We start from the raw sequence: 24,219 nt of genomic DNA, 5'->3' as shown, positions 1-24,219 counted from the left end.
AGACCCCAGCTCTAGGTGGGCAGCCGTCTGCCTCCACCAGTTGGGATTAGAGAGAGCAGGCTTAGTAGAGAGCTTAGTTTAAAACTACAGTGTGTCACATTTAGGAGGATCTAACGATAGAAATGGAATATAATGTTCATATGCATCGTTTCATTACTATATAATTAGCTGAAAATAAGAATTACCTGAGACTAAGCCCTTTATTTTAAAGGGAGTAGATCATAAGTAGAGTCCTACGTGTTGCACCGGCATTTTTTTGTAACCCAGAACAGACAACACCGGCTGTAGACACAGCCTTTTTTGAGTTTGGCAGCCACCGTAGTTTCTCCTACACAGAGGGGATGGTGAAGTCAGGGGTGTATGCAGTCTGAAACCTCACTGCTAGATTACACACAGGACCTTTAAAGTCACCATTCTGGAATTCTAAAATCAAAGTGAAACATTTTTTTTTAATTTATTTACTTTATAGGCATTAACAATACATATAGGCAGTGTGGGGAGTGGTGAACTACTTGTAATAAAACTACTAGTTGAACTAAATTCATAGCTGCGTAGTTATTTGAGTATGAAGTAGCTAACCAATACAGAGCAGGCAAATTTGACCATCTTTCATAGAGAAACCACCTTCATCCCCCGAATCCCAAAGACCTACCCTATGCAGGAATGGACTTCTGTAGAGCCTCAAACCAGCAGCTCTTGGACCCTCGTCGAGCTGCTAGGAAGGTCTCCACCAGGTGAGCTGCGTCCCGTGCTGACTCTAGCTCCCTTTTCTCGTCCCACACTCTGACCCCTGGAGAGAGAGAGCGGTAGAATTGCTCCAGAATGAGGATCTTCCCAAACTGCTCCTTGGTCCTCTTCTCCGGTTGAATCCACTTTTTGTACAAGTCTTTAAATCCATTGTAGGTTCTCATTAGGGCAGCATATGCATACGGCACCACCTTTTGACTTGTCTAATCATTTTTTTTGTCCCACCTTTCACTCAGGTCACGTTGGCAGTGAAGAAATTGCTGCAACATACCAGCAACTAAGTGTATATCTGGTGGCTCCTGGAATTTCTCCCTAGGATGTATGATCATGGATATCTCCTGCAGCATCCTCCTCTGGGCTGTCTCCAGCAACATCCATCTTTTGAGTTTTGAAGTGCATTTTAGGTCCCATACTAACGGCTCTGAAAGCTATAAGTCAATACGGCTGCATCTCATCCCAGACACCAAATGTAAGGTTTGGATGGTGATAAACTCTTACAACCAGGACGAAAACTAGAAGAATTGAGGAGTATAGCATAATAAAGAAATAAGCAGCATCAGTGAAGCAGGGTTTTGTTCAGAGCTCAGATTTGTTGTACTTGTTCCTAAAAACAGGTTACATGAAGTTCACAGGTTGAAAAGGGCAGGTTTACCTTGACCCCCTCTGGGTAACACACTGACACTGTCCCCCCACTTAACCTCTATACCTGTGGCCTATTTCAACCCAACTGCTACAGTGGAGGCACCTATACTCTTTCATTTAACTGTGTCTGCATTCTCATGCGTGTACTCCATGAAAGTTAGCCCCAGAAGTAGACCTCAAAGAAAGAGAGGTTAGTAGGTTAGTGAAGCACAACTTAACAAAAAATGAATTCCCCGCATTAGTTTGCTTTTGTGTAGCTTGACACAGTCAATGTGTCTTTGTGTGTGTCACTTTCACCTTTGTGAGGCGGATGTTTTCCAGTTCCCTCACAGGATACTTTCTTGTCGGAGGCACACCGGGCTCCCCCTCACTTAACGTCGAGGCTGCGAGGCGCATTCTGTGGCTGGACTCTCCCTCACTTGACTCTGAAGCTATGGGGACAGTGGAGCACATATCTATTTGTTTTATTTCTACACCAGTATTGGGTCTGAAAACATGTATTATGTATTTTTTTTTTAATAAGAGAAACATTAAACAAATATATATATATATATATTCTTATCATAGTAGTTGTTGACAGGTGAGCCCTACCTCGCGGGGGCTGCAGGGGTATACTATATGGCACAGTGAAAGTACTAACAATTTGATTCAAATAAATGTACTGTGTAAGCCTCTCTACTAATTTTATAATAATATCAAGCAATCAATCAGTACTGTGCATACTGTGCTGACTGTTTCCCACAGTAGAATATTTTATGTAAATATTGTGTACCTGGACGTTGTCAATAGACTCTGGCAAAAGATCGTGTAAATGTGTACGGTCTTCATCAAGTGCCAGTGCTAGTTGATTAAGCATTTGGCGACGACTAGTGGTCAAAATGAATAAAGGGCTGCTGCTAAATTATAATCCTGCATGCAGTCCGGTTTAGATACATTTAGATACATTTAGATACATTGCCCAAACTTTGTGATTATATAAAAATTCTCTCGGGGGAAAAAAACTACCGGTTAAACTTAATGGTCACACTGACATAAATCTATATTCTTGCCACAACATTTCACTAAGGCTTGTGTTTTTTTTCCGCCAAAACGGCAGATTTTAGTTACATTCCTGTACCTATGTATCGATACACTTTACTTCAGAAATAAAATAAATAAATAAATCTTCGAAACTTCAGACCAACGTCACAGCAATATGCATACTCTTCATGAAAATCTGAACAACATAAATCAGTATTTGTAAGTAGAGAAGAAAGGCAATTCACTTTAGAAAGTAAACATTTTGTTTTGAAATGATCTGAATACTTATACTACCACTGGAGTTACCGTACTATTTGTAATTGTACATTAGGCCCAACTTATTTACCGCTTTGCTGTGGTGCGCTCAAGTGATAAAATAGGTTTTTCCGATAGTTGTTGAATGCAACACAATCACGGTTTGGACGGAAAGAAGCGTCGCTATAGAGAAAGATGCCGGAAGTAGCGAATGTAACGGTGAGAGCAAACAGCTGTGTGTTTATCCAACACTTTGTATGACCGTAAAGCAGAATAAAGTAACATTTTCTGGGACTATTACCCTCAACGCGACGCCTTATTGACGTTGTGTCGTGTTGCTGTAGTCTCGTGCGCGGTAGCTCAAACACGCGGCTGCCGTGATTTGTTCACGCGCTGTTGTCTTCATTCAAAGTAAAAATGCCCGAAAAACTATGAACTCACGAGCTACTGTTGGTGTCTTTTGGAGACATTTACTGTATCCTTCCTTTATAAGGTTATTCTGGCATTTGATAAACTGATAGAAGTAGTTACCTGCAGCCTTTGGAACTGGTTCATAAGTAAGAGGTTCAACAGTTAAGTCAAACTTGTATTGTGTGTCCACTGTAGTGTTTGAAACGTCCTCAAAGAAGTGGTGAACTGGCTATGACTTTTTTACTTTTAACATGGCACTAAAACATGTGGAATCAATCTTATATTTTGCTAAGAAACATAGATTTACTGCATACAGACAGTCACCTCATCTCCCTGTTCTTTCTTTTGGAATTTCCATCCTTCCAACGGGGAGCCTTCATGGTGACAGGGTTAGGATTTTGGAATGACTGGAAAGATGTATGCTCCCCTTTGTCTCAGGAATCAGGAAATCAATATAAGACTGTATGCAGGCAAGCTAGACAGCTTTTTAAATTCAAGCCATGTAAAGATATAATAATTATCACTATTCACGATTATCACTATAATGGAAATTCCCCACCATAAATGTATCTTTGTTTTTTGTATGCGATAATGTTGTATATCATCCCATCCCTAGTTTTTGCTGTAATTTGGTTTAGCTATGCAATGTATTTATTGTGGAATGAGGTTACAGAATATTTAGCATTTAGTATTTAGCCATTTATCTTAACTTTTTAATTTTCCAGGAATTTTGAAAAGTAATCATGGATAGAGTTTAAGAGTGGGCACCTACAAAGGGCTGCTTGCCCTCCCCCACTCCAACCTGCACCCAGTTCCCCTGTCTAGGGATGTCACGCTCAGCTGTCCCGCCCTTCAGTGTTGGGGCCACAGCCCCAGAGGCTCTGTCCCTTCTCCACCAGCGCCTGTTGTTGGCAGAGGAAGAGGCTGAAGCTCTTATTCAAGACATGGGTGTACTGGGGGTGTCAAGGGACCAAATCTTGGGATCTGCTGAGAGAATGGGCGCCACTCAACGGCCTGTAAGTCCTCTGAAGATGCGTCGGGTCTTTGGGGACGAGGGCATGCTTTGTGACTCTCTAGTGAGCAGGGTGTGTCGCATGGAAAGTCTGCTACAGACCCTCAAACTCACCATCTTCCGTCTGGAGACTGAGAGAGAACTGGATACCTCTCACACAGGTAATGGCTCACATGTAATCCAATCAGCTAACTGAGATAAGGGGAATACATTAGTGATCTCAATAAGTCTATTGGTATGTTACAGTGGCAGCTACAGTCAGGGTGCAGCCATTCAGTGAAATCCCAACAAGAGCAGAGATTGGCGCTACTAAGAGATATCACTATTAATGATCACTAGAATTATGGATATTAACTAGAAAAACAAAAGCTGTGTGGATAATGAGTAGTGGGGCAGAAAAAACAGGCAGAGCCGGACGTTGTTACGTTTTTTGCTCTTTTGCTCTGTTCTGTATTTGTTGGTGCAGCTCATCTGAAGCAGCAGCTGGCAGCGCTGCAGCGACAGAGTGAGGAGGAGCATCACACCACCAGGAGGGAGGCGATGAAGCTCAGGGACCAACTTCAGCAGGCTTACCAGGAGAGAGACGAAGCTCGCACAGAGGTGCAGAGGCTGGGGGACACAGTGGAGGCAGCTACTGCTGTCAAGGTAACTATACTATTATTCACCATTTTCTTGTAGAGATAACAAATATACACAAACACTGCTAGATTGGATCAGTTTTATGAGAATCACCTTTGTTTTCACTTCAAATTAAATAAGTTAGTTTACCAAAGTAAACCTATGTCCCTTTGCTTTTATGATAATACTGTTGAGTAAAAGGTTCTGAGGAATGATAGTCAACTATAAATGATTCAATGGATATTTCAGAAACTGCTGAGTTCTCTGGTGTTCAGAAATCTCTTTCTGGCCTCTATTGTGTTTTGTAGCAACACTCCAAACATTAAATGCTAAAAATGTACTTGCACCCACCTGCCAAATAGCTTAGCTTACCTTAAAGACCAGAAACAGCAATCTTATTTAGCCAGGAGCAGTGACTTCCTGATTTGCCAAGAAGCTAAACAACTTTTACACGTTGTTATTTCTATGGATTAAACAGAGCAGATTGATTACCTCTGAACTGAGTGGGGCTAGCTCATCTATCGCTTGGCAAGAGAGTACATTTTACAGAATTATTCTGTTTTCTGATTCTGAAAATACAATTTGTAGTTGATCCTCTCTGTTGTTGAACTTTGCTTTGTTTTTCTTACTTTACTTACTTTATCAACAGTTCTTGTCTGTTTTCTTGCCATTTTTTAGGGATGCACAAATTTATCAGCTGAACTTCAGCATCGGACAATTTTCGGCTTGTTGACTGACCAGCCTGTTGGCAAATAAGATGGCATTTACCGATGTCAGTGGACAATGTTTATGTGTTGTATTGCATCAGTTTTGTGCTGGCTAAATATTATGTTGGTTATTTCCAACTCGGATACTGGAGAAATAATCACGTTGGTTTTCCAGCAATGGCACAAATACTGACGTGGAGCACGCAAATACCTACAGTACCTGCTCCATGTCAGCAGCACAGACAGTGAGCGGCTGCCGGCTCTGCGTCTCACATCTTGGATGAGAAGAGAAATAGACTCAGGTGCAACAAGACAGAGACATATTGGCCAAATTGTCATTTTAAACATCAATATTGGCAACAAAATCAAAATTTCTCTTCAGTTTTTGTTACTGTAAGATTAGATTTTTTGCACTTTGCTTATTGCACCAGGACCTAATTACTGTAAACTACAGTGATCAGTGTCTTCTTGGCATAGAAAACAGGTCCAAGGGGACAACAAATCTGTTTGACGTGCTGTAGGTGCATAGTGAGCACTGTAGTGGTCATTGTGTCATGGGTTGTAACCGTGTCTTTTGCTCCAGATGGATGTGGCTCTCGCTGCTGAGGAACTGAAGATTGTCAAATTAGAGATGAGTCAGAGACTGAAGGAGGTGAGTGGCTTATTTTAGCCCTTTTATCCCCAACCATCAGACATTTGTTTTATAAGCCCTGACCAGCTGAAAATGAACCATCTTAACAAAACTCTCCTCTGATTTCAGATGAAAGAGCAGATGAGGCAGGAGTCCGCCCGCTCAGCCGAAGCCACGAGATCTCACAGTGAGCTTCACCATCGGGTTGAGGAGATGGAGAGAGTGGTGGAGATGGAGAGGAGACAGGTACATTGTAAGAGAGCTCACTGAGTAATGAGCATGTGTAAACAGCAGCTGAAATGTTGTCTGCCTCCGGCCCCCACAGGCTCTGCTGCTGCAGTCGGATTGCCATGCCTTGCATGTGGAAGTCCAGACCGGCCAGCGGCAACTGGAGGAAGAGAAAGACAGAGGCAGACAGCTGGACGAGCACTGTCAGCGGCTCAAAGACCAGGCAGGTTAGGAGCATCAGGGGACACAAAAGCAGTGAGCTCTGGCTGTGCTGCAACCATCGCATTAAACTCCCATAGAAATAGCCAGTCTTCTCACCAATGGTCCTGTTTGCTCATGTAGGTCATATAGAAGCATCAGTATTACACTGAGACAAATTCAGAACCAGCTAACTACTCCTTGTTGTACGTTTAAGAGAAAGCTTACATTTATTTATGGGTAAAGATGTAACAACACAAATTTTTAACGAGTGTTTTAACAAAATGAAACTGAAATGATTACGATATACCTTTACATTCATATTTATTTGTTTTTTTATTAAGTTTATTCTCACGTACACAATCATTCACAGGACAACATATAGTAAAAATCTTAGGTGCCTATAGATCCAGACCGAGAAGGGTTATCTAACAGGATTTTCACTGTGATTTGGTTTTATATAAGGTTAGTCAGGTACTCCACAAGTCATATTTGTGTTATTGATATTTCCCAGTGCTTCACATGTAATATAATGTTTGGATCTTGAACTGCATTCTTCCATTTGATTTTGACAGAAATGAAGGACTCCCTCGTGTCTGAGTTGAAAACTGAACTGAAAGTAAGTTGAGAGAGACAGATCAGTGAATGAAACTCTCCTCAGAAAATCCTCGCCTGTAAAATGTATGATCTGTAACACATGTTATGACACTATTTTTGTTGGTGAATACTGTATGTGTTGTGTTCAGAGTGTTTGTCAGGCCCTTCAGAGGCAGCAGACAGAAAACAGTAAACTGCTGAAGGAGGGCACAGAGTTGAGAGCTGCTGCTGACAGAGTCCAGGTCAGAAGCCTAAAAGGAATATTTCTTTATTCATCAGGTATTTTAAACCATGCAACCACTGCAGACTGTGGGCTCTTTGTGTTTCACCACACTCAAATAAGGAAAAGACAAATAACTTGAAAGTTATAGTAGGTTTTCCGAGCTTTGAAATATGACAGAACTTGAATTACAGTAATCCGGATAACAAGTTTGATCAGATTGATGAAGTTACCATTAAAAATTAAACAATGGACCCCAAAAAAACGCTGAAAGTTTATTAATTCAAATTTTAAGTTGAAATTATAGCAACTGTGTTCTGTCCTGTTTTGTGCAATGTAACAGTGATACTTTCTACTAATGGTGATCATGTCTAATAAATAAATATCAATATTAAATGTTTATATATATATATATATATATATATATATATACATATATATATTTTAAACAGACCCTGAATAAGCAGCTGCAGAGTCAGTGTACCCATCTCAGTTCTGCTCTGCGTTCACTTACAGAGGAGAATGAAAAACATCAGGCCAGTTTAAAGATATCACACACAAACACACACACACGCACACGCACACGATATGTAACACAACAGGACTCCTTTTTTCTCACTGCGTCTTTTTTAGGCCGAGAGGAGTCGTGTGGTCAAGCAACTGCAAGAGCGAGACCTGCAGCTGGGCACAGCCAGATGCAATATTCAGACTGAGCTGCAGGTGGCACTAACACATAAAGTTAGTCTGCAGCTGGAGCTGTGAGTCTCTTATGCCTAACACTCAAACTTCCCATCATTTTTAACTAATGATCTTTTAACTTTGCAGCCAATTATGCCATCAGGAGACTATTATCAGCTGTCATTAGGCACTGCATTTGTCTCCCACTTTTTTCTCTTTTCTCCCCAAGTTCACTGTCTCATAAGAGTGTGAGTATTGGTTGGAGGGGCATTCTAACATTTGAGAACAGTAGGGTTAGACAGATATATTGGTTTGCAAAGTCTCAGACTGATATTTGATATTTGTCTTTTATTAAAAACCACAGTCTGTCTCTGTGATCCATCAGTGATATGAATCATTTTTGTTAAATTTCTGACTCTTCCTTGGTGTCAGTATTTAATGAAACCTGTCTCACTGTGAACCTAACAACCTAAAATAACAGCATAAGTCTGGCTTTCAGTGCAGAGATTCAGGATGCTAGAGATGTATTTTGGACGTAAAATAGAAAAAAATAGAGAAACGTATTTTAAGTTTTGGAAGTACCTTTTAGATATAAAAAAACTGTCTCTCCTCAGAGAGAGGCTCAAAGGCGAACATGCAAAGCTCCTGCAGAGCTCCTCCATTGCACAGGAGACAGCGGCCACTCAGAGGGAACTGCTGGAGCGAACCACTGAGAGGCTACGGGGGGAGCTGAGCATGGCCAAAAAAGAGGAAGAGGCAGTGAGGAAAGACCTGGAGGATTCAAAAAATGAGGTATATTCAAAAAAAGCAATACTATTTTTGCATGAACGGGTAGTGCTATACCAGGGAGTAAAACAATCCCTCCTGTCCCTTCTCTCTTCGGCCACAAGTTATGTCTTGTTGTCACTAAGCTGGAAGGTGAGAGGAGCAGCCTGGAGACCCAACTTAGTGAGGCCAAGGTAGGATTAGCTAGAAAACCACCCCACCTCATATAATACCTTATATACCTTATACATTCACCTATTGGACATTGAACTAACTTCTGGCCATGTTGGCGGCCTGTGAACTTGTGATTGGCAGCGGGAGGTGGGATCTCTGTGCTCAGCCTTGCAGAGCCAGCAGGATGAGAACAGGAGGCTCATGGGAAAGGTGTCTGCTTTAGAACAGCAACAGGTGAGAGACTGGTCACCATATTGTCATTACAGATCTACTTATACACATTAATAGTTATGAATGGACTGTTAATTGTGCCAAAGTCTTGCTCAGCAGGAATGCCTGAGATGGGCACAGTTGTTCAGATTGTGTGTGTGTCTTTATGGTTGTAACAGGTGGACCAGATGCTGAAGGACCTAACTGACAAGAACAAGCCGGCCTGTGAGAAAGGGAAACTTAAGGTATAAGACACACACAAACACTGATTAGAAATCAATTTTGGCTTCTTATTTCTTAAATGAATCACTCCAGTGCACAGCTGAATAGGTTTTAACCAACATTAACAAGCTCATAAGGTTAATAGGGTGGTCATGTTAGCAAACGTATTTATACATCCAGCTGCTACAGAGCAACATAAGCATTCATTTGGAATTGTGCTTGTCTCCAACAGATGAATGTAAGTCCAATGTTCACTCTCCTTTCAACTCCTGATGGAAATATCTGGCTCTTTAGCTGCTAGATTCACCAGAGCTTTCTCGCCTGCTGTGTCTGGAAACTCGAAGATAAGTTGATAAGTAGTAGTAAATAGTGGTGAGACTGAACCCAAACAGTATAGTCCTGGGCCATAACACCAAAGCAAAGATGCGAAAATGTCCCTTAGAGCTGAAAGGAACTCCAGGATGCTACACCCTCTCTCACACTCACAGTAATTTAATCCATAAAACATATGATGCTTATTATATTCCACTGTTAAGATCTTTAAGTTTCAAGTCTTCAGTTACTGTGGCACAATATGAAAAAATAATAGTCAAAACACTTGTCTTATTAAGCAACTTTCAAATATAGTGTGATGATTTATCATGATTGTAAGCAAAGATATTGTGCTGAAATCTACCTTAACACCTTGCTTTTGTAATTTTCTATGAATGGTACAAATACAATGGTAGCTCCTCGAAGAACTTCTGGCTTTAAAATGTATTTAAGAAGCATGTTGCTTAGGTATGAACTTATTCCTGAACCTTATTCCTGGTAGAGTGGGAAAGCTTCTAATGTTTACTATTATCTATTAATCTAACAATGAATCACGTATTACTGGGACAGCGACAGATTATACTGTAGCTTTCAGAGACTTCTCCTCCTGATAAACAAGAAACCTTGGTTTAACCTGAGTACTATCTCCGATCGAGTGTACTTACAAATCAACAAACTTGTCCTCACAGTGAGCAGTAACATCACCTGTCTTGTGCTGTAGATCAGTGAGCTGGAGGCTGTCTGTGGTCCTGCAGGGGGTGTTGTCAGTCAAACCCTTGAAGACATCCTAGCCTCCCGTACCAGAATCCAGCTCAACGGTCAGACCCTGTGGCGAGAGCAGGAGCAGAAAGACAGGTCAGGAGCTGAATGGGGTTTACAAACACTGCGTGATTGGATGTAGAAGCAGTATGAAGTGTGTGTGCCTGTTTATCCTGTGACATTGTTATGAATACATTCAACACCGTGTCTAGCCTTTAAATCAATCTAATAATTATCTGTGCATTTATCATGTAAGGTAAGATTTCTTCATGAGACTGTAAGTATTGTTTGAAAGCCAACTTACTGTAGTGCACTAATAATATTAGTATACAGTGAATAAGGGCCTTAACAGACACAGTCTAGAGCTTACAGTACAATATCTGTCATGATTGTTTAAAATCATACATGCATGTCCAGACTGTGTGTATTTGGATGATATTAAGCTGTATAACTGGTGATGTTATAGTGTTGCTTTCCTGTGTGCCAGGCTGCAGGCTCAGAGAGAAATCCGGAAACACCAAGCAGAGGTGGAAAAACTCCAGGAACTCCTGACATCTACTCACTCCAAGAGCAACAGAGCTGTAAGGACACACTGCTTCTATAACAGATGCACTCTAACACACACTTTATAGAAGCTGTATAATGTACTTAAAAACACTACACCAGAATTCTTGTTGAAATGTATATTTGTACATGTTTGATATTTGTAGATGAAGTTGCTCATATTTTCTCACTAATTCATGTCAAGAAATGCCTATATTCACTGATTCCTCTGAAGTATTTGCTTGAGAAGGCAACTATAATAAAGAAGATACATTTCTCTAAGTCATGCAGCACTAGGGCAGAAATGACTTAATTGCTTGAGCCAAAAAACAACTTTCAAGACTGCAAATTAAAAATTAGCAAGTGTGAAAAGAATGGAAGTAACTATGGTCAAAATATTTTAAAACATTATTGGTAGAGACTGTCATTTGGTCATGTCCCTGCTGTTCTAAGAAGGTATACTAAGCTGATGTAGTATGGCTGCATTTCTTTTCTTCACTCAGTACCTAAACGTTCTGTGGACTATCAGCCTATTAGTTGTAAATGCATACTGCAATGGCAACTGATAACTGATATTAGGATGAAAAGATTTTATCTTATGCATGCATTATATACCAAAAATATAAGAATTATAGAAATCAAACTCTTTTAACTCTACTTAAGGAAGTTCTGTTTACATTTTTCCATCTCACTTCCGTCTCTTAACAGCAGTCGGGACAAGTAAGCGACACAGTTTGTGCAGCTGTGTAATTATATCAGTGGCAACTATTTTAGGGCCTTTTGATGTTGTGATTACAGATAAAATATAAAGGGACGAGTGAAAAACTCACAGAACACAGCAATGAAAATGATGAACAAATTCCAAGACTTGATTAATGACTCTTTTCTGGTCGGGTATAGTGATTTACTATACATGACAGAACCAGGTTAGCTTTTTCCCTTTCTTTTTGCTAAGCTAAGCTAACCAGTTGTTGGCTGTGGCAGGAAAGCGATTAAGCCTATTTGCCAAAATGTTGAACTGTTCTCTCAGGCAGGTCCTCCATTGTGACTTAATGTTGTAGGTCACTCAAATCTAGTTTTAAGACCTTTTATTTCAGTTGATATTGTGCTTACATGGCTTATATTCCTAAATACATTTGTGATAAATTAAATTACAACAAACTGTGAGGCGTGTAGTATTATAGCCTAGAAGTACTGGGCTCGAGGCAAAATATAATGAAGGTGCCATGTATATTCTGCTGCGTGCCTTATGGGAACTCGAAGTGGACAGGATACATACACAGTGCACAAAGAGGGGGAGTAGCAAGTGGTTAACCTGGGCTCACAACTCATTTTTTGCCATTGGTCCCCCCTAGTGGGTTAATCTGTTTGCATTAACATTCTGGTATAATTACAATATTGTATTTATTACCTTGTGTGTTCCAGCTGGAGTCCTTACAGAAGGCCCTGGATATAGCCAAAGCTGACAACAAGAGGCTCGCCCAGAGTGTGGAGCAGGCTGTGTTGACCAACAGCAGTTTACACAGCAAACTGGAGCAGGCCAGAGACCAGTACCAGGCCACCATCACACTAAGGTACGCTGTCAGAAAAGTGCTCGATGAGAGTGTGTGAACAAGACATCCTATATGCCATGTTATAATGACATAGTCACCATGCACTGCAGAGACGAAGAGCTACGCGTGGCTTGGACAAAGATTGGTCGTTTGTCTGAAGAGCTGGGTGCCATAAAGCAACGAATGAGGGGAGAATATGACTCTTCAATGAGGAGGCTGCATCGAGAAATCACAGAGGTGCCAAATGGCAGAATTTTTTATTCTGTTATATTGATTTTTTTTTTTTTTTGAGAAAATTCTGTGCAGATACAAGATATTCCAGCATGAATCATAACATCTTGTGAAGTCCCTGATTACAGTATCCCAGCCTCAGACTGGTGTTGAAAGACCTCCAAATACAGAGTCAAAGTTTGAAGAAGCCAAAAACAATTCTAAGCTGCTGAGAGATTTACTGAAGTGTGTAAATGTGTAAATATGTAAATATGTATGGACATGCATAATCCTTATTGAAAATCCTTACCTCTGACTGTGCTGTTTTCTTTTGATGCTGTGTTCAAAACAGTAGAGGCTGCCAGGCTTCTCATCCCATACTTTCTTAAAATTCCTCAGCTACTGATTCATCAATGTAAAATAAATAATAAATCATACTAGCACTCTTCTTGCATGTTGTGTCTCGGGTTTGTCCTTCTTACTTTGCTTTTTGTGAATTTCCTGTTACCCTGCCTAGCTAAAAATGACAGTTAAGGACTCGTCAACCGGGTCAGGTGACCTGTCCAAAGCCAACCAAGAGCTCCGCCAGCGGGTGTCTGAGCTGGAGCAGCAGGTGTCCAAACAGCAGGCTCGTATCAGAGAGGAGAGGAGGCAGCGACAGAAGAGCAGAGATTCACAGGACAACTCTCAGAAAGTCGAGGTAATGTTCCCCTGCACACCGTAATAATAAAGATGCTTCCTCCATGAACTACTGTTAAATTATCAAACACAACTGACTCACCTAAAATGATTTAATGTGGTTCTGTGAAGACTTTCAGTGTCCTGTAATGGTCAAAATGTAGTTTCAGTCATCTCCAACCTGGCATGATTACAATTCTGGAGGATAGACTTTTATTATTTTATTATTTATTATTTTTAAATTATTTTTTAATTATCTAACAGCTCAGGTTTGAAGCCTTTAAATATTGGCACAAAATTACATCTTTTGATAGCGTTGATTTAGAATATTCATTATAAAATTGAGGCTTGTATTGTCCTTAAAAATCCTTTCTTGTTAAGTCCTAGTACAGAGAGAGGAGATAAGGTTGGGACCATGTGTGAGGCAAGGCCAGAACAGGTACAAGCAACTAACAATGGAAGAATCTCAAACTTGAGTCAGTCTCTGGCCAGTAATCTTGTATCTTTTGGCTTAAAGGTGTATGTTTGTGTCACTGTGAGCCTGTGTAGATAATTTGATATGAGTCTACTGTGTCCACAGCGCATCAAGAATATTGAGGAGCAAGAGGACAGTAAGCTCCAGCAGGACGGGATGGACTCCCAGCAGGTATGTGCCAGGCATTTTTTTCTCGTTTTTCCATAATGTTTTACTAATACTGTTCAGTTATCACAGGTCTGTCTGTTGTCTTGTATTGGCTTTCTCTTGGTTCAAGGCGAAGCTTGAACTTTTTAAAATAAATGATAGTTCCTCGAAGCCACTGAAACCTTGCGGCTCAGCAGTAAAGCATATTTAGCTATTTGTAAATCTCTGATATTTAGACCTCCTGATTTTATGTGTAGAAATAAGCCTTTAAGTTTGTCTTTATCTTTTTTTAATATTCCCCAGTGACATTTCGATAACCACTGATCTCTGAAGCAATTCTAGTGGAGAATATTTTCAGTTGCATAATATAGATTGATGTTCTCAATCGACTCAAGATTGTTTACTCACGATCAAAATGAATAATGTAATCTATTGACTTGTCCACCAGTGGTTTTAGAAAGTTCTCATGGTCTCACATACATTTTAAGACAATAAATTGAAAATCTCATTGTCAGCAAGCTATTAACTAAACTTTTTTTTCACATTCTGAAAAGCAGACTTTTTTTTTTGTGGTCGACAAACAGGGTCAGCGTAGTTCTTTACAAATGGATAGAATAGACCTTTTTCACAGCCATCATGAAATAGTAGTGTAAACACAGGTGTTACCAGTGATACTAATTAATGCCACCTTTCTACATGCTGGCTCACTGGAAAGGCTGTGCTACACTAAATCGAACTGAACCTTGAAGGACCAGTGTGTAGGATTTAGTGGCATCCAGCTGTTAGGTTGCAGATTGTAATTTACAGAACACAGCTTGTGTCTGTATTTGACAACCTGGGAACTTACTTTGTGTTTAGTGCTAATTAGCAAACGCTAATACGATAAACTAAGATGGTAAATATTAACATCTGCATGTTAGTATTGTCATCGTGAGAATAGAATGAATGAAAGCATTAAGCACAAATCACCACTGTGTGTAAGTACAGCCTCACACACTGCTGGCAGTGCTTGTTAATGGATTTCTGGGTGTCTGATGAAAGTGAAATCCGTTTCCATCCGTCGTTGCATTAAGCAGTCCCGTCCCTCCTCCCCATGTCACCACACTGAAATTCTGCTTCCTGCCCTTCAGGACCGCCCCTTTGTGGAGTTCTTTCTCTTGATTGGATAAAGTGGGAACATGATTCCACAAAATGTATTCTCTGTTTACTGCAGAAAGGAGGGCCTGGCACACCCATGTTACTGATAAAGCACTCTATATCAGTGATGGCTGCTGGAATGTACAACTATATTACACCTTTTTATAGCACCTTTAATTTTATTTAGGGGACATTTAAAGAGAGAACAAATAGTGCAAAATGCTACTTACCATGAGACTACTCCCATGGGTCCAAATGATATATTAACTTTCTTTTAATTGCAACACATTTAAAAGCACACACGTTGCCTGAAATAGTGTGCAGACACTTAAAACCTGAGCTCAGATTTTAACTCACAGTAAGTGCAGCCCGTCTTGCAAACTGATCCCTGTTCACAGTGCAGCAGTAAAGGAAAACCTTCAGGGAGAAACCTTCGAAAAAACACTGTTTCAAACTGGCAGATTGATTGCGACTGGTTAAACTGGTAACAGCTTGTTGATGTTTCGTAATGTAAATGTGTGTGTGTGTGTGTGTTTGATTCCTGCTTGGTTTTGCAGGTTTTATGCAAACGGGAGGCGGAGTGGGAGAGGTGGACTTCGACCATCCAACGCTGGGAGGCCAAGAGAGAGCTGGCTCACATCGCTGGAGGATCCAAACAATCACACTGATAAAAACCAGCACATGGAGAAAAATAACTCTCTCACACACCTGAACACAGACTAAAGCGACATGACACAGTGAACCTTTGTATTTATTCAAACATTAAACGGTGACCAACAGAGACGAAGAGATAGCAGCCACGTGTGGAATAGCAGATGTAGAGTCAGGCGTGTGTGTGATCCTCCACATATATCGATCAGAATTGTGAATGATGGTCAGGAGGGAAACATGCACTCTCATCAAAACAAACTGTACAACCATAACATCTGATAAACTCCACTTTACAAAGATTCTTATTCTTGTACCAAGAGAATATTTATACAAAAGTAATTTTTTAAAATAACACTGCATACAAATGTATGATTCTCCATCTACCATAGTTTATGTACTTTCTTCTGTACAGTGTCAGCTTCTGGTATTTGGTGAGTTAACTGTGAAAGTACTGTATAATGTGACCTGGCACTCTCCCTCTTTCTTGGGTTGTGTAAGATCATTCATCAGGAAACACAGAGACGTGAGTAATCCGATAGTTTCCTCCATTTTCAACAGAAAAGAGCTCTCAGATCAGCTCATCCAAAAACAGTCTTCTCTTTGTTTATTCAATGTTTGATAAATGTACCAGCTCCTTTGTGATTGTACTGTAGGATGAAGAGTTGAGTATAGATCGAGACACAAAGATCCTCCATTTGGCGCTTCACTTTGCTACAAATCCTGAGAAAAACATCCATCACGAGTCCGCCTTCTTTTTTACTAAAAAAGTTGACAAATCTTATAAACCGTACAAACACTCACAGTAACAAGAGGACCAATGCAGGCAAACGATACGACGGTCATGGTGGTTGAACAGTATCCTTTACTGTCTGCAGCCACAAGAGCGCAGCATTGCGACACAAGTCGGACTCCAATACCGAACTGAAAGAACAACATTTTGGCAGGCACAAGGATGCTACTGATCTCAGTTCGTTTTTAATTGGTCCTTGTCCGGGTTACATCGGGGACTTAAATCACTGTTGAAGTTTGATGCTACAAAGAAGAGAGACAATTGAGCAAACATGTTGCTTAATTAAAAACCAAGTAGCTTATGAATCCTACGCATAATGTACGTGATATATCTGCTAAAATAGAAAAATAGATGATTTGAAAATAACTTTAAACATAGAAAAATATATATGATCAAATGATATATATGTACATGATCAATGGTCATATGACCCATGCTTTAGATCGGTTAGAACACACATTGAAAATGTCTACTGATAATGTTGAAAAGATCCTTCATAGGCAAGAATAGGCTTTATCATCCTGTTGGTTCTGATAAATGTGTGATGTAGGATAGGTTGTGTCTGTTTGTGTATGTGTATGTGTTTGTGTGTGGGTGGGTCGGGGCTGTCAAGATGAAGTTCATCCCAAGGTCACCAGGAGGGCGGAGAGGTCACCATACGGAGCATTTGTCTACAGGGTTCATTGGGGAACCCTTTGGACAGTGGAAAACTCGGGCAAACTCATCAAACTGGGACACACTGCCAATCACTCTGCAGGGGGAGGAAACACAGGGACGTCAAACAGTAATGCAGAGATCATGAAACAGTTACAAAACTGTAACTTTGGTGGGGGGGATATCTTGGAGTAGAAGCTTATTGTAAGGTTGAAATCTTTCTTTAAATGTAAAGACAATACACACAACTGTAACACGATGATGACTTTCTGTGAGTGTTCTTTATGTGGGTGTGTATACTGTACCTGTAGTGCTCTGGCGCATGTTTGTCAGTCAGCAGCTGCAAGTAGATGGACTGAGATCTTCTCTTCATGCACCAGTTCTGAAAGGTCAACATGAACACAGCAGTAACCCAATCTGGATACAGTTCAGCCAAAGCAGGACAGCGCTAAGTGACAGTCTAAAAAGTAATACTTCTAATCCACAACGTGGCAGAAGGAAATATTGTACTTGCACCACATTTGTTGTAAAAGTTATTACAGGGTGTCCGCAGGGTCTTAAAAAGTCTGAAATCCAATCATCTTTAGTTGTCAGTAAAGTTTAGACTTTAAAATGTCTTAAATATGAATTTGAAAGGTCTTAAGAATTGATTGGATTAATCAAGTTAACGTTTCTTGTATAAAGCAACATATTTAAGTCTCACTTTTAAATGTGTTTTTGGGATAAGTTAGTGTTTATCATGCTGTGATAACACCAAAAAAAACCTACATGGAACCAATACCAATATTCCTTTATATCTTTACATCCTAGTCTTGAAAGGGCCTTAAAAGTCCAACAGAAACCTTGTTGTTCCACCAAAAAGTGTTTCCCGCTCTAAAAAAAAAGATTCACTGTCAAAAGTCCAAAAAATACACAATATAAACTTGTGAAGCAGAAGTTAGTTTTTTTCCTCTTTTCTACCTAAATAATCATTCAAATCATCATCTATAATAGTAAACGGAATATCGTACTATTTTCTCACTATTTTCTGTTTTCTTGATAAAAATAATATTGAGAATATAATCGTTAGTTGCAGCCCAGCATTTGTCAGTAGTTAGATATTTAAGAAGTTAGATATTTAAGAGGTCATTATGTTTAAAAAGCATGTCTGCTGGCCTGCTGTGCAGATTTGCAGACTGAACCACATTAATTCTCTGTGAATAAAAGGGTTATTGAATTGCCTCACAGCTGAAAATGATGCTTTTCTTTCACCCTGGACATACACATGTGACATTTCAAACAACAGCACGCACATATACATGATTTTCACATCACTTCCCTGTGGAAAGAGTTTTTAAAATGTGCTGAAAGTATGCCAGTTGCATTAAAAAGTGGGTGTAGATTTTGCTACTGTTACATTAAGCCATGAATTTCAATGAAAGCACTGAATTTCAATGATAGTCGTAATAGTTACAAGGAGCAGGGGTGGTCTAGTGCTTAGAGCCACTGTGCTGTCATCAACGCTGCTTTTTTGGATCCCTCCAATGGTTAATGCATCCATCAGCTAATGTTGAGATGATATAGAACCCCTACCTGCTCTGTGATGGGTCGCTTCAGCCGAGAGTGGCAGCTAAAATGATTTAACATGTAAATGTAATGAAAGGCTGTAGAGTAACACTTTGGCAGGCTTCTGTACCTGTGCAAAGGCGATGAAGAGAAGCTGTTCGTGTGTGTATCTAAGGCCAGGCAGGGGCCTCTCAGGACCATGTTCCCTCACCCACTTCTGATACGCCTGGACAGCAAGAGAGAGAGGTGTGAAGGGAGTGAATAATGAAAGACAGGAGACAGAAATTAAATTATGATCCCTCACCTCATGTCCAAAGTAACGTACTAATTTAAACTAACATCTGAAACCAATCGTGAAATTTACAATCTCCCCTTGCCTGAAATGCCTGACACATGATGAAACGTATTTGTTATGTTTACTTCGGCTAATCTAACTGATTGACATGGCTAACAGTCATTGTGGCACTTTTGTTACATTATGTTATTATCATTTACTCAAAATCCTTCCCTCATTTCCTCACTTACTTTTGTTTCTGCATGCAAAAAGCACCCCTCGCTTTTAAATAGAACACTGACACACTCAATAAGGAATTGAAAGATGCAGCATGCCAGACACTCTGCTGTCCAGGCAAACACAAACACACACACCAACACAATGATACAAACGGAGAAAGGGAATTCAAGTAAAAATGTTTATCTTTTATCTTGATTCTGGCACACCTCTGCTCTCTACTTTCATGCAAATAAAACAAAGTGGTTTATGAAGAATAAAGAGTGAGTTGACAGAGGGGCTATAAATTGATAGAGTGAACATTAATATTTAGGTTTTGTGAAGCCACATAGCCACAGTATTTGAACGATTTTTGCCTTTATTGGACAGAGGCAGACAGGAAACGGGAGAGAGAAGGTCATGACATGGAACAAAGGTCACTGGCTGAAATCGAACTGGCAACCACGTGGCCATGCAGCATGCACTGTAACCATTACCTACTACCAAGGTGCTCCACAGTCAGACAGAGTGTTTGAACAATGATGGTGCTGAATATTACTTACATAGTATGACAACTTGAGCCCTCCCATGTCTGCTATGTTCTCCCCCAGTGTCAGACGGCCGTTCACCTAGACATACAGGATGGAAACTTATGAAATACTGAACTGTCTTAATATCTCTGCTTCTATACTTGTGTGCTGGTATGTACATGCACTTCAATAATGTACTTGGATCTGGCGTGTGACTCAAAGGCCAATATCAAACACCAGTATTTTTTCAGTGAAGTCTCTTCTCGCTGACTCAATCTCGCCAATTCAATCATTTCAGTTCTACATTCAAAAAAATATTCTTCTTCACTTTCTTGCCAAAGCTTAGATGATAAGATTAATACCACTCGCATGTCTGTACTCTAAATATGAAGCTGGAGCCAGGACAGCTTAGTTACCTCAGCTCAGAATAAAAAATGGAAACAGCTTGCCTGCTCTGCCCAAAGGTGAAAAATCTACTTACCGGCACCTCTAAGGATGACTAATTAACATGTTATATAAGTTAGTTTAGTCTGTACAAAATCCAACATTGTTGCCAGGCAACCAGTGGTGACGCCACACAGAGTGCTGCTAGTCCTAGTCCTGCTGTTTAACTTCTCATTTACCATACAGATATGAGAGTGGTATCGATGTTTTAGTTCCTGGTAGTGGTCAAATTAGGTCCAAAAACCATGGATCCTACATTTCCCATAATACAACTCTCTCTTTTACTGCCCTAAATGTTTCAAACTCCAATCCCACAGTTTTAATCAGGTTTTCTGTTATGAATTTCTATCCGAGATAACCCTGATGATATCACTGGGAATCAGGGTTATTTTATTAGACTTGAGCTCCTCTAGGGCCACAGAAGGCATAATACTGTTTTTACAGGTTGAGTAGTTCTCCTAAGTAAACTGACCTTTAAAGGACCAGTGTGTGGGATTTAGTGGTATCTAGCAGTGTAATTGCTGATTATAACGCTCTGTTACAAATGTGTAGGAGAAACTATGGTGGCCGCAAAACTCTCGAAAAACGCCCTCTATCTAGAGCCAGTGATTGGATAGATCCACCTAAATGTTTTAATCTGAAGAAAATATTGTAAAAGACAGATAACCAGAATATTATTGAACTTATCAGCAGCTTGATGTATTACTAATACATACAAATAATATTAGAGGACACTGACTTACTGACATGGTTTTCAATAGAATCCTAATATCGGTCCAAAATATTAGTGAACCCTTATTTCAATGTAATGTGATCATATAAATTTTGTGACTGTGTGTGTGTGTGTGCAGACCCACCCTCTGGTTATAAACAGTGAAGTTATCATAGAGCTTGACGATACATTCAGCCTTCGTCTGAAACTTTCTGTAGGACTCCTCTGTCCACCACTGCTTGAGGTTGCCGTGGCGGTCGTACTGGCCCCCTAGGGACATGAACCATTGCATCACTAAGATGAGGGGCAAAAGGGCAGGGGGAGGGCAGTGTTAGCATGGAGACGACACAACCTGCAACTTTCCGTCACAGTCCAAAGAGCTGCCCAGCACGTCCTCTTTTACGCTTTTTGTAGCTGTGGAAGTCAAACCATTCGTTTGAAGGCAAAGCGTTGTTAAACCCAGGTCTGACCTTGGCTGATGTATCCAGTTCAAGAGCCAATTGAACTGCTTTTCCAGCCAGCTAAATTTGTAAAATAAAAAGGATGGTTGACTGTCTGCCAAAGAAGCAGGTAGTGCACAGTCCTTCCACTCACACTCAAAGTTATTCCAGCATTTGGTTAGGTGGCTGGCTGAAGTTTCACACCCTCTTTAAATTCCTTTGATGTATCTTAAAGGGCAGCACTTTAGACTGGAGATGAAAGTTAGAGATTGTGGCTCAAAATAGTCTCTGCTGTACAGTTGTGGGCATTCTATGAATGTTACAAAATTACACAAATCATCAGGGAACCCTCTCTGTCAAATAGAGTACTTAAGTGCAATTGCGGTTGTACTATTCAAAATGGTGAAACATATGGGTGTATAAGCATTGTTGCAATGGACTATGGGTGAGGAGGTTGCAATTCTTACCCCAGTCATCGTATCCGTGTGTTAGCTCGTGGCCAATGATAGCCCCTATTCCTCCGTAGTTCAGAGACCTGGCAGCAGAAAGGAGAGATATGGAATATTGCCTGGTTCTTGTTAAACAAATGAGATGTAACATGTTACCTGAGCTTTAAACATGCTGGATTTTGTTACTTCTGGACAGAGCCAGGTTAGCTGTTTTCCCCCACTTCCAGTCAAAACCAAATGTGAACCCATCATAGAGTGCCGTTTTGAGCTTCAAGGATTGTCTTTTTGACCATGTTGCAGTTGTGACGTACTGCGAGTTGAGCTGTGCTTAGGTTCAACTTGTCCATAGCAGGAAACAATGACGGCTTTTCTGGTCACACACTTTCTTGTATTACTGATAAACAGTCCACTAAAATATGATTCTGAAAAGACTTTAGGCGAGAAATAGTCAACGCAGTAACAGAATCTTGATTCATATTTGATCAGCACTGCCTAGTTTCACAGTTTTTCTGAGCCTCTGTTTTCAAGTAGAAAAATGTACACTAAAATAGTTCAGTCAGGACCACTTTGCAATTAAATATCCTTTATGCAGAAATTGGGGTGGAGGGCTCGGACCGAGGTGAGTGTGCTGTCTTGTTTTTCTGTGTTTTTGTTTGTATGTGGTTATAGTGTGGGATATTTCTTTGGTATGTGGGGCCTGATTAGATGTGTATTTTAGGTGAGAAATAGGCAACGCAGTAACAGAATCATGCTGTATGTAAACTCAGTAGGAAACCTTTTACTGAGCTATTAAATCAAGTGAGAAGTAGAATAATTTTGCCATTAGGTTGAATACAAACACAGTTCTGTAGCCAATAGAGCTGCCCCCTGCTGGCCATTAGAAACAATGCAGATTTAAGGCACTTGCATTGGCTTCACTTCTCACAGGAAGCACATTTCCCAAAATGTCACTAACAAAACTATCACTTAAAGGTTTTAAAGAGGTTGTCTACACCTTTAGGGGCATTCATTTATCATAAAAAATAGGGGCCTTTTTTAAATGAAGTAATATCCATTAAGAAAAAGATACTATATGATTTGTGGTTTCACTATTATAGTAAGTGTGTTTGCATGACAAAGTTCGGTCCTTATGCATATCCACTCACTTTACAACAAAGCCATATGCCTTTTTACTGATGTGAGGTGTCTCATTACAGTCTGCTCTGTGGAGTTCTTTTCCTCTGTTTTGTCCCATTGTCTTCATTGCTAATTCTGCTCAGCTGAGCCAGACAAAATACACGTTGCACTTGGGATTTAATTCTAGATCCACGTGGTTCAGATTGGTATTGAATAAAAAGAAGACTGATTAGGAAATACCAGATATCCGTTTCACATGTGAGGGAAGAAGTCAGCACGGGGGACCTTTCAGCTGCAGTGTGGACATAAAACTTAATTTCTTAAAGTTGTTGATACAAAATACAGCACCCTGTAACACGTCCCACTTGTCTAAGCACCCACTGGCCCAAAAACAGCGGGTGGCTCCACCTCTCCTTGACCCTGGGCCGGGCTGGGGCGCTGTCTTTGCAGCACATGCAGATATAGAGAGCGATGAGAGGGCAGACTTGGGGCTATTCACATGGCTACGTCTGAAAATGACTTTCTGACAGCTAGTCGATACGCTGCCTCACACTGGGCCCCGACTCCCCCGCTAAACTAACTGGCTGATTGAAGCTTCATTATACTCCACGTGATAGCGGCGAGGTGCTTGTGTGTGTGTGTGTGTGGGAGTGAGAGAGTGAGAGTTTATAGGAGGTTAGGGCTACTGCAGTAATAACTTCAAGAGGACAGGTACACGCACACACACACACTTCACTTTACTACATCATTAATTAATACTGATTAGCATGCATGGCAGCAGGTAGTGGAAGTAGAGGAGATCACCCCTAATGAAGACATAGAAGTGTTAGCTAATGTTGGGTACACAAACTGCTAATTGAGAAGTGTGTGTGGTGTGTGTGTGGTTTCTCAGGGGAGTTGATATGAAGGCAGGAGGTGCAGCTATTTGGACTGTACGTGTTGGCTTGGATTGGAATAATACTCAGTAGTGGCAGCAGCCACTGTTTGCTCCTCAGTGAATAGCTTTAGTGAACAAAAGATATGTTCAGTGGAAACCATCTTTTCCTCAGTGCTATAGTGCTTTGGTTTCTCCAAACACACCAAACGTTTTGGATCAATGTCCTACCCTCCAGTCATTTAGTTTTAAAGGATGTGTCGGATTTAGTGGCATTTAGTGGTTTCAATTTGAATAAAGCTCAGCCTTCCAAGTGTGTAGGAGAAACTACGGAGGCCGCAAAACGTGAAAGGCCGTATCTGTAGCCAGTGTTTG

The 24,219-nt window shown here is 40.5% G+C and overlaps 2 protein-coding genes across 3 annotated transcripts in view; one reads left to right on the top strand and one right to left on the bottom strand.

Moving 5' to 3' along the window:
• The first annotated feature begins 2,821 nt into the window (after positions 1-2,821).
• Positions 2,822-17,471, top strand: ccdc150 (coiled-coil domain containing 150). 2 transcript variants are annotated; one of them, XM_035680747.1, is made up of 21 exons: positions 2,822-2,883; positions 3,801-4,248; positions 4,554-4,732; positions 5,996-6,064; positions 6,173-6,289; positions 6,369-6,498; positions 7,045-7,088; positions 7,216-7,308; positions 7,920-8,044; positions 8,579-8,756; positions 8,855-8,923; positions 9,045-9,137; positions 9,293-9,358; positions 9,568-9,573; positions 10,369-10,502; positions 10,894-10,987; positions 12,375-12,523; positions 12,613-12,739; positions 13,230-13,412; positions 13,971-14,036; positions 15,707-17,471. In XM_035680747.1, exons 2-21 carry the CDS (start codon positions 3,903-3,905, stop codon positions 15,815-15,817), a joined length of 2,379 nt encoding a protein of 792 aa, XP_035536640.1. In that variant the 5' UTR covers positions 2,822-2,883; positions 3,801-3,902; the 3' UTR covers positions 15,818-17,471. The 2 variants fall into 2 exon arrangements, with proteins under 2 accessions (XP_035536640.1, XP_035536641.1); XM_035680748.1 differs by lacking the exon at positions 9,568-9,573.
• LOC118341973 (endothelin-converting enzyme-like 1) overlaps positions 17,209-24,219 on the bottom strand; it is a 47,121-nt gene continuing 40,110 nt past the window's right edge. The window contains exons 12-17 of the mRNA XM_035680398.1: positions 21,873-21,940; positions 21,111-21,235; positions 19,843-19,908; positions 18,920-19,015; positions 17,550-17,626; positions 17,209-17,341 (exon numbers count right to left, since the gene is read on the bottom strand). Coding sequence (XP_035536291.1) covers positions 17,242-17,341; positions 17,550-17,626; positions 18,920-19,015; positions 19,843-19,908; positions 21,111-21,235; positions 21,873-21,940 — 532 coding nt within the window. The 3' untranslated portion in view covers positions 17,209-17,241. The remainder of the gene's footprint in view (positions 17,342-17,549; positions 17,627-18,919; positions 19,016-19,842; positions 19,909-21,110; positions 21,236-21,872; positions 21,941-24,219) is intronic.

Source organism: Morone saxatilis, unplaced genomic scaffold (assembly GCF_004916995.1).
Source record: "Morone saxatilis isolate NCDOM2014 unplaced genomic scaffold, NCSU_SB_2.0 Contig8, whole genome shotgun sequence".
NCBI classification, from domain to species: domain Eukaryota; kingdom Metazoa; phylum Chordata; class Actinopteri; family Moronidae; genus Morone; species Morone saxatilis.
The sequence above is the reverse complement of the archived record's forward strand: the minus strand, read 5'-3'. Positions and strand labels throughout refer to the sequence as shown.